The sequence below is a fragment of the Pelmatolapia mariae genome, linkage group LG1 (genome assembly GCF_036321145.2).
Source record: "Pelmatolapia mariae isolate MD_Pm_ZW linkage group LG1, Pm_UMD_F_2, whole genome shotgun sequence".
Lineage (NCBI taxonomy): Eukaryota > Metazoa > Chordata > Actinopteri > Cichliformes > Cichlidae > Pelmatolapia > Pelmatolapia mariae.
The window spans coordinates 23,762,501-23,777,373 of record NC_086227.1 but is presented as its reverse complement, the minus strand read 5'-3'; the positions used below and the strand labels follow the sequence as shown (position 1 = coordinate 23,777,373).

Genomic DNA, 14,873 nt, shown 5'->3' with positions numbered 1-14,873 from the left:
CTGTGAGGCAATTCTTGGCCTGGGTCAGCCTGACCAGGTACATATTGTGAAAACATTAAATATGAAATCTAAGGCTTAAGTAATCCAGGATAAAATCCACACATCTACATGTGCTTAAACATTTCCATTAAAAATAAGTCTTAAATAGCTTTAAGACAAATGTGCAAGTGAAAATCTTGGTGTTCATAGAGCAAAACGTGCTGTTTGTGGTTAAACTAGCTTCTCAAACTAACGGCACAGTAACTTTGATACATATCCACACAATTCGTTAAATCAAATTTAATAATTTCAACTTCAACTTCTTGAGCATGTTTATCTGGTTTCAAATTCATTTGTATCATCAAAAGTGACAAGTCATGCAGGCAAACACATCACGAAAAAGTAGCAGACCGGCTTCTGTCCAGCTTCTGAAATTTGAGGATTTGCCGCATCATTTAATTTATACAATAACAAAAATATCAGGGGTTTAGAGCTTCTGTGTGACTACGAAAAACAATTTTGAAATCAAGTAAGTTGCACAAAAATATTATCGAAGAAAATAAAAATTTGTTGTAACACTGCATTCATTTTTTTCAGGAATTTCAATTTGCTCTAGGTGTTTTGTTAAATTATGTTATGGCAGCTGGTTACATTTAACCTACAGCACCAGTGGTAATACTGCAGTCCCATCAAGCAACCTCTGAGCCACTAATCTGAAAGAGCTTTCAATACAGCAGAATAATCACATGAAATGTTTTCACGACAACACCCATAGCTCCAGGTGAATTAGGAACAATGACCTCATTTGACCATCTAGCACAGTCACCCACATCCTTGTGGCTCATTGGAAAACAAAGTAAGTAGGTATGTTTCGAGCGTGTACAGCACCTCGCAATGATTTTGTCCTTTGACTGAGAGTAACAGACCTCAGGCTAGCTCGTCATTTCTGTTTGTATTGAAAAAAATGTTTGAACAGTGACTGTAAAGCATAAATGGGGTGAATCGTATCCCATGGATAATATGAAAGGACACTGAGAAGAAAGGGCAACAGTTGGAGAGTGTTAAAAAAATAATAAGCACAAGTTAAAAACGTTAAATATCACTGATGATAACAGAAGCATAGTTACTGCTTCAGATTTAGTGTGCAGCGAATGAGCATAATCAAGTGAGGTCATGAGAATCTGAGTGTACACAGAAAAGAGTTAATTTAATTACCAGTTTAAGAGATAAAAATGAAAACATCTGCCATAGCTGCGTTGTCAATAAGTGCAAGTAAACTGAAACTGAAATGTGAGAATCGGTGCCGAAGTCTGAGAGGTAATAAGAATATTAGAGAAAGAAAGCAGCAGAATTTAAACAAACAAACAAAAAACAGCAGCCAAGATGATTAAGACAGTGAGTAGAAAATACCACGAAGACCACAAAGACAAAACAAATCTAGTTAATCATGTTTAAGGATGCTTAAAATGATGTCAGGTGTGTACGTGGAAGACCTTTTCATGCTTTTTGCAACAGGTCACAACAGAAGTGCGTCATCAGGCCGAGCAGCATCTTGCTGAAGTTTGTGTGGTACTGTTTGTCATCAGAAATGACTCAATTTGATGTCATTTATTACCAAGAGTCAAAACACTTTAAATTTTTTCGTGTGGCCCCCGTTATAATTTAGAACTTCTTAATTATTCAGCTGAAAAATCATAGAAGTCTCACAGTAAGATTATTATGGCTACAGAATCCCTGCAAAAATAAAAGAAATGCACACACCCCCTGAATGCTTGGATGTGGATCAACTGTAATTCAGTTCAAATTATAAATAAGACCTAAATGGATGGCATGACTAACTGAATTTGCGCCAGAAAAAAAAAAGGCAGTTTCCTTTTTAGAAAAACAGAATTGATCGATTTAAAATGCTTTACTAGCTACGCATTAAAATATTCAAGTTTTTAAAAAAAAGTAATCATTTTAGCCTTCAAGAAAACTTCAAGGGATTTTTCAGAGTTTGTTTTTATTTTTATTGGGAGTGATCAAATCAATGAGAATAAAAATTTTATGATTCTGTGTAAATGTATTAAAGTGCAGATAAGCAGCAGTTTGCTTTAGAGCTTGCACTCAGAATGAGACTACATGAATCTCACTCTAGCTTCGTAAAGTCTTCCACTGCAGGTGTTTATGAGAGAAAATGAAAAACTCTCAGAAAGCCAGAAACCAGAGGAAGAAAAGCAGGACTTATTATCCGTTAGTGCTGCTGAACTGACAATGCTTGGAGACTGATTATGGAACTAATAATTATAAATAACACACTTAACCTTGGCAACATGACAGGTCCAACTAACAATCTGCTTTCTGAGCTTGGAACAAAGTTTGCCAGGTTCACATCCATCTACATTACCCCAGTAGTATTTATGTTTGTTTTTTAAAATCAGTCTAATATTCTGAAATTATGACAACAAAATAATATCCAGCTGTTCAACTTATTTTCCTTGTAATTATTAACATCACTTTTTTTTTTTTCAGTTTTTCAGTTTTATTCCTCTTCATCCATCACTTAGTCCACCTCTATCTCCTCTTTCAGTCCCATTCATCATCATCTCTGTAGGGGTTGTCCTCTCTTGGTGGCTCCTGAAACCGGATATTTGCCAGCATGTCCCTCATTGCCACCATTAGGCGATTTACTTCCTGGTTCAGCTCCTGACCAGCTCGAGCCACTTCCATGTCATCTTCCTGCCTCGGTGGATCCTTAAGAATGAAGGAGAGATTATTCAGTCTACAAACTTCTAGTGAGGTTCTTATATAGTGCTTTCTACTCTACCTGAGGACTCAAAGCCCTTTATACAAAGTACCTCATTCACACCCATTCAACTCAAGTGCTTTTTTTCTATGCAAGTTCTTTCTATCTAACATTCAAACACATTCATACTCCAGTGGATGCATCAGGTTATCTTTCCCAAGGATATTTGGCTGGAACAGCCAGGAATTGAACCATCAACATCCCAATTAGTAGATGACCCGATCCATCTCCTGAGCTACCCAAAGTGCTCCGCTACAATGTCCTAATAATTTAACTTGTTCTCGGAAATGGTTAACCATTGCAAGACATTACTTTAACTGTACTGATGGTGTCCAAATAAATATACGGCATCCACGTTGGATATAGCAGAGTAATCTAGGGTTCATGTTATCAAACACAACTTTAGGTTGTTTTCAGAAATGTAATTCTACTTTACGACCAAGTTGTTCTTTAAATATTAAACTCTTAACTATATTTCCTTTATCCATATTGTATCTCTTCCTCTCCATAAGTGGATAACAGAGTTGGAACTGTCCTGATGGAAACATGCCTCGGGCATATCCGTTAACAGTAAGCATGTACAGTTGACTGTGTGAGTGTTTGCCATACATTTACTGTATCTTAAAGTGGCAGAGATTGGTGTGTGCTGCATGCTGGCAGGAGCCTGTAAGACCAATGAAGACATTCATGCTCAGCAGACCAGTCATTGGAAAACTGGACATAAACCAGACACATGTCATGCTCAGTGTAGCGCGAGAGAAGTGCTTTAAGCCACGAAGTGGACGTGGTGTCTTTGCAATAATCACCTTCACACATTAGATAAAGTAACAGTTAAAGGAATCTTTCAATTTAGTCTTGAAGCAAGTTTTTATTTGCAGAAAATAACCAAACAAGGTCAAAATGGGTTCAGTATAGGTCCTGCTTTCCATGCATTCATATACCATTTTCACACAGAAAGCCTGTTTGCAATTTTTTCCCTTCCTCTTAAGGGCATATAAAGTAAAAAAAAAAAAAGAAAAGAAAATACTCATTTTAAATGCAAGGGCTTTACTTAAAATCCACACTCTGATATACTTGCAGACTAAAAGTACACCATTTAAACTGCCACATGTTATGAACTTGTTTACCAAAAAGCCTTTGAATGCCTCTTTTATCCAGAATCATACGTGCGAGTTTTTTATGATCAGCAGGTTTTGTGAAAAGCAGTACACTCTTTTTATATCGCTTGTGCCAAGTAGATGAAATCATCCTCTCTTCAGCACATTTTCCTTGTCAGAAACATCACAGAAACTGATGCTGTGAGAATGTATATTTACTGCTATATACACTGCTCTTCATTTTTGATCCCTTAAACAGCGGCATCTTGTAAAATTCTGCTAAGAAATCAGTGTTGGTCCATGTTAATTATGGCCAGCATAGATCAGTGAAAAGCTGTATTTTAGCAATGTTGTTTCAGCTGTCCGACTGCAATGATCAATGCTTGTAAAGCCTTTTCTAGTTTAAAGGTATTAAAGGTAAGATGCTAGGTTGAAATGCTGCAACACTGTAAAAAAAACACCTAGAGAGTTACTGCAGGGAGAACGACAGTTGATGCTTTTGCTGGTCTGAATGCAACTAGTGAAGAAAAAAAAAAAACTTTGTTCCACGTCTCACTGTCAACCCCAGCATAAAAATGTATGCGCTGTGTAATCTTTATACATTGGTTCTCTTTCACACAGTCTCTGAGCTGAAATGCAGATCATTCTGACGAAACAAGACGTAAGGAAATATCGAGACAAAAATCAGCCTCCCTGCTCATTCACCTCACTATTTGCTTACATCTTGTTTCTGAAGAATGGGCTGCTGACATCAATTAGAACGAAAGATAGTTAGTAATGTAAATCATGATGAAATTGAACAGTTTATGTAATGAAGCTTCCACTTTTTGACATTTAAATTAATGCAATTAACTAAACAACTTCCTATTAATAAAATATATCTAAAAAAAAAAAAAAAAGAAAAAAAATATGGATCCACATCCTCAAATTTCTCAAACATAGTTAACTAAAAATCTGTAATATCTGCATAAGCATTGTGAGCCACACTACACTATATAAACTACATAAACTTAAAACTCAGCAAGCTTTAAGCTGGTTTGTGTGAGACGGGATGAAAATGGTTTAGTGTTCACACATTAACAGATGAACAGAAGAACCCTGATTTTACAAATACTAGTGTCATTCAAGATGAACAAAATGTAAATTAATGAAGAAATCCAAGCACTGAACTTCCTTATTAGCAAAGAGAAAGCAGAGACATTGAGTCAACTTTGCACTTCATGAATGTTGTTTTCTTCAACTTGGAAATGGTCGACAGAATTAACTGTAATAAGGTCATATGCTTTCTTTGATATTTTTCGGTTGTCATCCCCTTAGGGTGACCATGAGTCTTAAGAGGAAATCTTCCATCAGTCATGGATGTGTGTTAAAATGTTTTCCCAGATCGTTTACTAGCTCAGCCCTGCAGGGTGCTGCTATTAAATGGATGTATCTGTGCGTGTCTGCTTTAGTCATAATAAAACCAAACCAAACCAAAAAAAACCCAAAACAAAACTTTCCTTGAAATGCATCATTCAGGGTGTTGAGGGTGAACACTAGACTGGAGTTTGTTTTGGAGGAGGTATGACTGTCATCAGAACGTGTCAGACCCACGGACCGTTTAGGAAGGTGAAAGAGTGAGTCACTTTATTAAACTTTATTACGGAAGAATAAAAATCTTGATTTATTATGTCTCTAATTTTAATTTCTTTTGCATAATTACAAAGTACCTGCACAGAGTAGAGGTTAACAACATTTGCTCTTGTCAGGAGGTGAGAGCCAGAAATTTTTCTGTGAAATTCTGTGATTTGACACCAAATTCATTTATAATAACTTTGAAAATAATTGTTTATTGTATTTCATTTTTAATCCTGATTTTTCAGTTCTTCAAGTCCCATCTCTCAGGCAAAAAATCTAAATTCTTTGGTCTCTGTTAGACTTTAGATCTCTTAAGTGGGAGGTAAACTCTCATTCAAAGCTTTGTGGCTCCTTTAGTGATGTTGTAAGTAAACTCAACAGACATCGTTGCAAGAAATCAGAGAACCAAGGAGAACATAATTAAATCACTTTACAGCCCTCTGAGTTCACCAGTTCATAATGATTCATTCATTAACTGCGCTTACACAATTTTAAAAGAAACAAATGAGTTTTGTGTCAGGGGCTTATAGCTTAATCACATGGTGTTACCACATGCACACACTATGGGTTCTTTATTTGTATTTCATGGTATTCTAAGCCTATGCAGCTGTTTAGAGAAGCTATAGCAGTAGCATATGCTCTTGAGAGTGAGGAGGGACATCTACAGTATAACTAAATGTCATCCATCCATCGTGTCTGTGAAGGTTCTCAGTCATCCAGGTCATCGTAGTCTAAGGAGCTTGGAAAGAAAAGTGTCTGGACCTCTTAAAGTTGCTTGAAGACGTTTCACCTCTCATCCGAGAAGCTTCTTTAGTTCTAAGGTCAAATGGCCGAGAGTCCCAGATTTAGATTTGGTTAAGGCGTCTGGGAAGGGATCTCAAAACTGGACAGAGAGGACAGATGGTTTGAAAGAGGAGTGAAAGAGGCCATCTATGTCCACTGTGAGCGACCATCTTTGAACAGAGGCGGTGGTTTACGACACCAATTGTCTGCCATCTATAATCCAGTTTTGAGATCCCTTCCCAGACGCCTTAACGCCCACTCACATTCTGGGCCATCTGACCTCAGGAATTCACATGATAGGGTGGGGCCAGGTTTAACAATGAGCTCACCCGAAACCCTGGCTGATTAGGTCCCACACCCGCTTTCACACCTTGGCTCATGTGATTAGAGGATCACCAGGGGGTCCTTTGTCCCTCTTTGGGGGGCTACTCCCACTGGGTTTAAATCTGGGACTCGCAGCCAGTTGACCTTAGAACTGAAGAAGCTTCTCGGATGAGAGGTGAAACGTCTTCAAGCAACTTTAAGAAGTCCAGACGCTTTTCTTTCCAAGCTCCTTAGACTCATCCATCCATCCTTTTCCACTGGCTAGTTTTCAGAAGGTTTCCTCCAACTTCATTGTCAATAGCTTCACGTCAGCATTTACCCCTCATTTCTGACACAACCAACATGCACATTCAATGTTATACCACTGCACACATTAAAAATGAAAGTGCATCAAAAAATGGGATAATACAGACCTACAAACGATGTATCTGTCTGTTGTTTTATTGTAAGATAGCTTAATTTAACAGTTTGCAAAGAAACTAGTTACTCTCTCTTCCTCCTGTTTTGCTATGTGCATGTGTCTGTGTGCTTGTGAAAAAGGCTCTGCTGCATGTCTGTGTGGCAAACGCAGCACAAAACAGAGGGGAGGCAAAACTCAAGTTAAAAACAAATTGTTATGAGTACATTTAAAAGCTTCCTGTCAAGCGTTAATCAATATAAAATCTAAAATAGACATTGACCCTAGAAAAATACTGATGTTGACTGACTCACCTGAATGTTAAAGTTTGGCAGCAATGACCGGAAAAACAGTGACAGTGTACTCTCATTGGATGCACCAACACGCTGCCTATATGCAGACCCAAAAATAAACAAGTCATGAAGTTAAAATGAAAATTGAGACAAAAAAATAATAAGAGGAAATTAGCATGCATAAGTATAAGGATCAACAATTACCTTTCTGGTCGTGTATATGATATCACTGAGTCGAGTGGGGGCAGAGGATCAAACCCCATCACAGGCTGGGTGGTCACCTCCTGGTGGTGAAACAAACCAAAAAAAATACATGAATATAGAACAGAAATGCTACTTATCAAATGCCTGTGTGCAAAATGATGGATGGATTTTAAGCCGTCTAGCCTCTTTCTTCAGTAATTTGAAAAAAAAACAACAACAACAAAAAACCAAAACTGAAGTTGCCCACAAAGTACACTGCTCAGAAATAAAACTTCAAAAACATGGGAACACTTGATATTTACAGTAAAACACAGTTGAACTTCAGTGATATTAATCTGTCCAGTTAGGAAATATGTATGCTTCCTAACTGGACAGATTGAGATGTGTGAGTTTTAACAGACTCTCTGTTATACAGTGATGATCAAGTGTTTCCTTGATGTGTTTTTATCATCCGTTGCATTTTTTTGAGCAGTGTAGTTTGTCTTCTTATAGTTTTAAATCTACGGGCGATGACTTGGGTGAGCTGGAGAACAGCAGACTTCTGTGAGAGTTATGAAATACAGCTGTAATCATGTGATTTTGAAGCAACTACATTTGGTACAAACCTTTAAATTAAAATTTATTAGACAATTTAATAGTTTGTAAAACAGCTATTGCTTCTCACAGGTCTTCTTTTCTCTAGCTGCTTTCCACTAACCACACAGTTGGAGTATTCTTTCTGCTATCAGGGTGGTGCCTCAGACTGTTCAGCACCCTAATCAAGGTAACGTAACCAAGAACATTTGAGGAAAAAAACAAAAAAAACCCCAAAACATTTACACTTCACTTGCAATTTGCTGTGCGCAGAATAGAAGATGCTGAGGTGCAGATGGTGATTGTTTCTTACCAGAGGCAGAGTTGAGGTGGCTTCTTTGATCTCAGAGAGTAGGACATGGCGATGGATGTTCCTTGGTGCACTTTGGTACCTCTGCTTTCTCCTATTAGAAATACATGAAGGGGAAGGTTTTGAGAGGCATGTACTTTTAATTAAAGGAATACTAAGTGCAGAGGTAAGACCCAGCCCACAGTTAATTTTGCCTCTCTTTGTCATCAACAAATGCCTCTAATGTTAAAAAAAACAAAAGAACAAGGAAAAAAAAAAAAAAGCTTACTTGTTTTGGCAGTCCTCCACTACAGGGTCTTTGGCATCAACTCGTCGTAGCACTTCTTTCACCGTCTCTTCCAGCCAAAGCATTACTGTAGCCTCCCTCCACAGAGTGTAAGTTCTCCCCACATACAGACCTGTCAGTTCAGCCAGAGCTGGCAGCTGCCTAAAGATGGAACAAGTGCAAAGAGCTTTAACATGAGGGTACAAAGATGGAGGAGAAAAAAAACGTTTCAATTGTTTTTAAAAACCTGCATTGTGCAATAGTTCGGAAAATAAAGAGAGCATACGTTACCTTATCTGACTATTTGGACCAAAGAAGCTATGGGAGGTGACTGCAGCATCTGGCTGCACAGTACACAGATCCAGTAAAGGCATCAAGACTACAGTGGGGAGAAGGGAAACATGTCAAAGGGCAGGGAATTACAAAGTTACACTTTTCAAAGAGTGAATGGTAACAGTCCTTGAAGTTATTAAAATTCTTTAAAGTATGCCTTAGAATATGAAGAGCTAAATAAAGGGCAACCATTTGATTCAGTTCATTGCTGAGGGTCTAACCTGCAGGGAACATGATGAGGGCAATCTGCAGCAGCTGGTCGGCTTTGTGCCTTTGTTTGTGACTTTCTTCAGGGTCCATATTTTCCTGCTGACTTAGATGAAAATGACAAAGGGCAGTGGAGAATGCAAAGTTTGGCAGCTGAGACAGATTTCTGTGCTCCTGAAAAGCAAAAACAAACAATTCCTGTCACAGACTGAAAATTTAACAGTGGCACACTAACTCACGCACGCACACAGAACGTAAGTGCACACTTTACCTCCCAGTCCTGATATAACTGAAGGACGGATTGGTACTCTCTGGAACGAAGTGCCAAGAAATCAATGAGCAGCAGCATGCAAAGAGGGTCAGAGTCCGGGTCCAAACTAATTCAAATGGGGAAGAAAAAAAATGAATATAAAACAATCATGACAAAGATGTGTCTTAGACTAAGTACAAATAAAACTATCACACCACGATGATCTAGGCTGCTTACGGTGTTTCAGACATTACAGCCACTGTTGGTTATGGCATTTAGGGATATTTAGTAAAGACGGCATTATTGAAGAGGGTCGAAACCAGACAGCTCCAAAACACCACTGCTTTGCTGTTTGTTTCCTCAGTAAATTTTGACCCTCAGGCAGAAAACCAACTGAAGTAACCAGGAGGGAGGTATTAATCTATGCACACAAGTCTCTTTTTACAATAGCTTAAAATCAACCTAAGGGCAAAAAAAAATTCTTTAAGAACAACTGTGATTATAACGACAAATAAAGTTTGTGTGTTAAACATCATAGCAGAAGAGATTATTACTTATCTTTAATCATCTCATATAATGTATGTGTAGCATTTCTTCAAGCAACGCTTTAACGATTCTAATTAAATAACTTAATATCTGCCGGTGATAAAGGGCCAGTGCTTTTTATTACCACACTGCTGCTCTTCAGGCCAGAACATTAAATCAGGAAGCCAGAATTTGATGAAAATCACAAAAAATATTGACTACTATATGAATAGTCTTCAAAGCTGAAGCCTATGGCAGCAGTGTCCCCACAGGAACACTTCGTGAAAAGCTTTTTGGTAAGTGATTTCTTAACATAAGAGATAATGATATAAACACATGAACTGACTGTTTTTAGATTATGTCTCCATAAAAGTTTAATTCTATTATGTGTAAAGGACAGGTCATGATATTAGCCTGAATCTCAATACATGACCTGAATGAATGGTCTGAAACACATGTTCAGTTGTTTTTTACCTTATAAATAATTCCGAGTCCATTTCGGATCGTTATCAGCAGACAGTCTCACCACATTAGTGCACATAAAAAAGGTGCCTCAACAAATTTGTCTGTTTAGTGTTTACTTTATAAAGGGAATAAAGATTCCTCTTGTTTATCTAGAAAGTAACTTATGTAATACTTTTCATGTAATGAGACAGTGAAAGCATCTAAATGTGCATCCTCTCTCTCTGAGTAGAAACAGATCGTGTTCTTTCATCATTATTGCTCACATGTCCAATCAGCCCATTAATTCCTCAGCAATTAAGAAGGTAACTAGCAGCCAGGTGTTGCTAATCAAATGCAGCTGATTAACTGATCATCACCAAGTACGAGCACCTCGAGAAAAGCAGTTTTGACCGTTTAAACGTTTGGACCATTCAAGTGCGTTACAAAATGCCACGATCTTCCTAGGACTGGACGTCCCAGTAAATACACCCCAAGGTTAGACTGCGCAATGCTCAGGGAAACTGCAAAAAATATTAAATGTCAAAGCTAATGACAGTGAAAAGAAAGCCTGAACAAAGATGGATTATTTGGAAGTGTTGTTAAAACAAGGCTTTTTCTCTCTGAAAAGAACATGCCAGTATGCCTTAGGTTTGCACAGTTGCATCTGAACAATGTTTCAAAAGTCTAGTGCAATGTCCTTTGGACAGATGAGACCAAAGTGGAGATGTTTGACTCTAATGCACAGCACCACATTTGGTGAAAACCAAATAGCATGAGCACAAACATCTCATACCAACTGTGAAGCACAGCTGGAGGTGATGATTTAGGCTTAGTTTTGCAGTCACAGAATCTGGCCACTGTGATGTTCAGTTGCACACAATTTTGAATTTATGTCAAGTGAATAAGACCTCAGACACTGGACAACATCCATCTGGCAACCACTGGTTGCAAAGGAAATGTATTCCCTGACTGGTTTCCAAGTGGTTGCTGGCAGTTACCGGATGAAATTGGTAACAAAAGTTATTTAATCCTGCAGCAAAAACCTCTTAGCAACAGGTCACTAGCAGATTGACTTGATTGTCAGTAGTTTGCATGGAGCACACCGACTACTGCGTGGTGAGTGTTTGTACAGAAGTTGGCATCTTGCAAAGAACCTCTGCGAACCTCTCACAAATCCGTTGGGCAAAACACATTTTTGCCCCGTGAGCAGTGGTTGTACCATGTCCAATATGACAGACAATTCTTAATCACTGTGTTTATGATGTCACAAAAAACCTCTACAGAAAAGTATTTTAGAGTCAAACGTGAGGCCATCTATTTGAAAATTTAAGTGTGACTGAAATGTGGTCATCCACAACAGGACAATGATCCCATACACAGCAGCAAATCTATGACTAAACGGCTGAAAAGAAAAGAATCAACATGTTGAGATGGCCCAGCCAGACCTCGCCCAGACTTGAAATGCCGTAGCAGGTCTTTAAGAGAGCTGTGCATGAATAATTCCTCACAAATATCACTGAACTAAAGCAATGTTATACAGACAAGAGGCCAAAATGTGAGAGGTGATAAAGTCACAGAAAACATGCAACTAAACAAAGTCATAGAATCATTGGGTGCACTCGGTTTTTCACAAGAGTCCATAATATTATGGAAAGGTCAAAGACTTTTCACAGCACTGTAAATTAGTTGTTTAAAAAAATCTGGAACATAATGTTTTATACATCAGTTAAAGTTTGTTTGAAGGGGGAAGAGTCTGAATGGGGAAGAGTGAGGATTTATTATTATTGCTATCATAAATGTCTCATATCTAATTATGTAGCTTATCCTTTCCCACGTTTTAAGCTTCTCTTTTTATACCTCAGGATAAGTTTGCAGTACTCCAAAGCTGTCCTTGGGCATCCTCTCTTCTCCAGGAACATCATGTGCTTATACAGAGCCAGATAAAATGCTCTGCAAACAGGGGATATTGAATTACTGAATTGCTGAGTTCAATCATTTCATAAATATATAATTTAAGTTGAAAACTATACTGTAGAGTCTACAAGATGTTTAACAAAAGTACAATGTGTAACAACATTTTTAAAAAGTACAAAAGGGAACAACCAACCTGTTTTCTGGTCTCAGATAATCCAGTCTGCTGTTGCCCGACGTCAGACTGAATAAAGGATGAAAAGCACACTCAAAGCTATACAAAGCTCGCTCTGGAAAAAACAAAAACAAAAATACATTTTTACTTAGGAAATGACTATTAATAGGTATACAAGGCTGCATCGTTCCACCTTTAAAGTTTTGGTACATGAACATGTACCAGCAGTGAAAACAACGTCTCTTACGCCTTCAGCTTGCATTTGGCTGGTGCCGTGTTACTGCGTAAATCACACAAATTATCCCTGCAGAGGACAAAGTATCCCTGTGGCAAACTATTTCAGAGACATATTTAGGATGGCGCCTGTGAAATTAAACCCATCATTGTCCTTTGTATGAATTTTGACTTGTTAACAGTGGCTAGATTGTTTACTCACAGTATATCAAGGAACTACCTAACCTGTGAAATAACTACAAATATAAATCAATGTGGAGAAAGATAGTTTAGAAATGAGGTAAAATGCATTTTTACTTGAAATTATTACAAAGACAAAACATCAGATATTGGAAGTGGATACATTTAATTGATTAGAATAGACAAAAAGAAAAAAAAAATTTAATACCAGCAACACGGTTAAAAAAGAAAATGACAAAATCTCATTGGCACCGTGTCACATCATCATCACCTATAGTTTAGAAAGCCCAGCATTTTTGCTTTAAATGGTTTTAACTGATCGAGAGTTCAGAGGGGGGTTTTTTTTCTTCCATTTTACAAATGATGATAAAACACATTTTTAAAATTGTAATTATACTGAAAGAAATGGAACATTAAATGCTTGAATTCTAAAGGTATTCATATACCAAAACAAATTAAGTAATCAGTTAATACTAAAAAAAAAAAAAAAAAAAAAAAAAAAAAAGTACAGTATATGCTCGGTCCTCTTAGCGATGATGAACAACAGACATGCACTTAAAAGGCAGAATAATGCCTTAAGACAGGCTGCATTTCATGTCTGTACCAAAACGTCTTGTCTACAGCAAGAACAGAAAGAGTTTGTGTATTAAGTCACTGAGATCAGAACGCCAGAGTGGGTGCAGGTCACACAAGTGAATGAAGCACAACCCAGTTAAGATTCAAAATTTCATTACAGTCTAAAGATATCTGAATAAATCACCATCGTACTTGCAGATCATTAGTTTGCCTTGAAGCTAGATGCGTCATTTGCTCTTAACAGATTGTGGTTGAACAGAGTGGATCCCCGGCTATCCTCATTTAAAAAAACCCTGCCTAACAATGTATTTCATGACACAGAGCATCCAATGATCCTCACCAATAAGGTCCCTAGCCATCTCCTGGTCTTCTTGTATGCGACAGACATCAGAAAGTTGCAGCAAGGAATCGATGTGGTAGGGGTTAAGCTGAAGCAGGGCCTGCCCGGGAAAAAACAAAACAACACAGACGGTACATAAAAATTGGATAGTGTACTTCTTCATCACCCACTAGTTTGTAAAACTCTGTGTTTAGGCACTCTAAATCTTAATTTTTGACCAGACATCACAAGCAAGTCTTGAGAAACCAAGGACACTGCTTGTTCATATTGCAGCAACTTGTCAAGGTCGACATCCCTTGTTTAACACTGTAATATCCCCTGTTTTATAGGCTGTTTTTCTTATAATTTAATAGTGGTCACGTTGTATGTAATATTATTCCATACTGGTGATTTAACTTAAAATCAAGTTTTTATTGAAGTCATAGGTCGAGTAAGGCACTGATCACATAGCCCTAAATACCAATGGCAACCTGCTGGCAACGACGGACTGCTGTTGAAAATCGTATTTTCCCAAAATGATTGGTGGTTGCTGATAGCCACTAGATGAAATTGGTCATAAAAAAAGGGAACTGTACCAAAAACCTTGTAATTCCTTTGGTCATTATCAGATTGCCATAATTGCAGACTTGTCTACCAACAGTCACTCACTGCTTGCAGAGACGTAATAAAAGCTGGAAAAAGTGTGACAACCCAGAAACTGAGATTCCCCTTCAGAGTGAAAGCTTTGCTTTATGGCTGCACCATCACATTTCAAAAAGTGCAGCTTTTACTTTAAAAGCTTAGTTACCAATTTCTTTAGTACTTTCATGGTCAGCAGTAAACACAGCACTGTATCCCTCTATTCAGCCAGTTACACCTAGCAACTACAAGCAGCCTATCACTCAGGGTAATAGACCTGAGTGACTATGGCCTAAACGGTGGACTCAGACTTCGTTTTGCAAGAAGAAGACTCCCTGGTGACGATTACAAATAAAGTTGTATGAGGTATTTAAGTATTAGCTTCACTTTCACATCCAGAAGCTAATCCTGTTAGATTATATAAAGTGTAATTCTTGGGTAGGATCAGAAAGG

The 14,873-nt window shown here is 37.8% G+C and overlaps 1 protein-coding gene across 1 annotated transcript in view; it reads right to left on the bottom strand.

Moving 5' to 3' along the window:
• Positions 1–265: 265 nt before the first annotated feature.
• tcf25 (transcription factor 25 (basic helix-loop-helix)) overlaps positions 266–14,873 on the bottom strand; it is a 21,339-nt gene continuing 6,731 nt past the window's right edge. The window contains exons 8-18 of the mRNA XM_063476697.1: positions 13,803–13,902; positions 12,494–12,587; positions 12,244–12,336; positions 9,439–9,544; positions 9,182–9,341; positions 8,919–9,006; positions 8,631–8,789; positions 8,366–8,456; positions 7,480–7,559; positions 7,297–7,372; positions 266–2,712 (exon numbers count right to left, since the gene is read on the bottom strand). Coding sequence (XP_063332767.1) covers positions 2,545–2,712; positions 7,297–7,372; positions 7,480–7,559; positions 8,366–8,456; positions 8,631–8,789; positions 8,919–9,006; positions 9,182–9,341; positions 9,439–9,544; positions 12,244–12,336; positions 12,494–12,587; positions 13,803–13,902 — 1,215 coding nt within the window. The 3' untranslated portion in view covers positions 266–2,544. The remainder of the gene's footprint in view (positions 2,713–7,296; positions 7,373–7,479; positions 7,560–8,365; positions 8,457–8,630; positions 8,790–8,918; positions 9,007–9,181; positions 9,342–9,438; positions 9,545–12,243; positions 12,337–12,493; positions 12,588–13,802; positions 13,903–14,873) is intronic.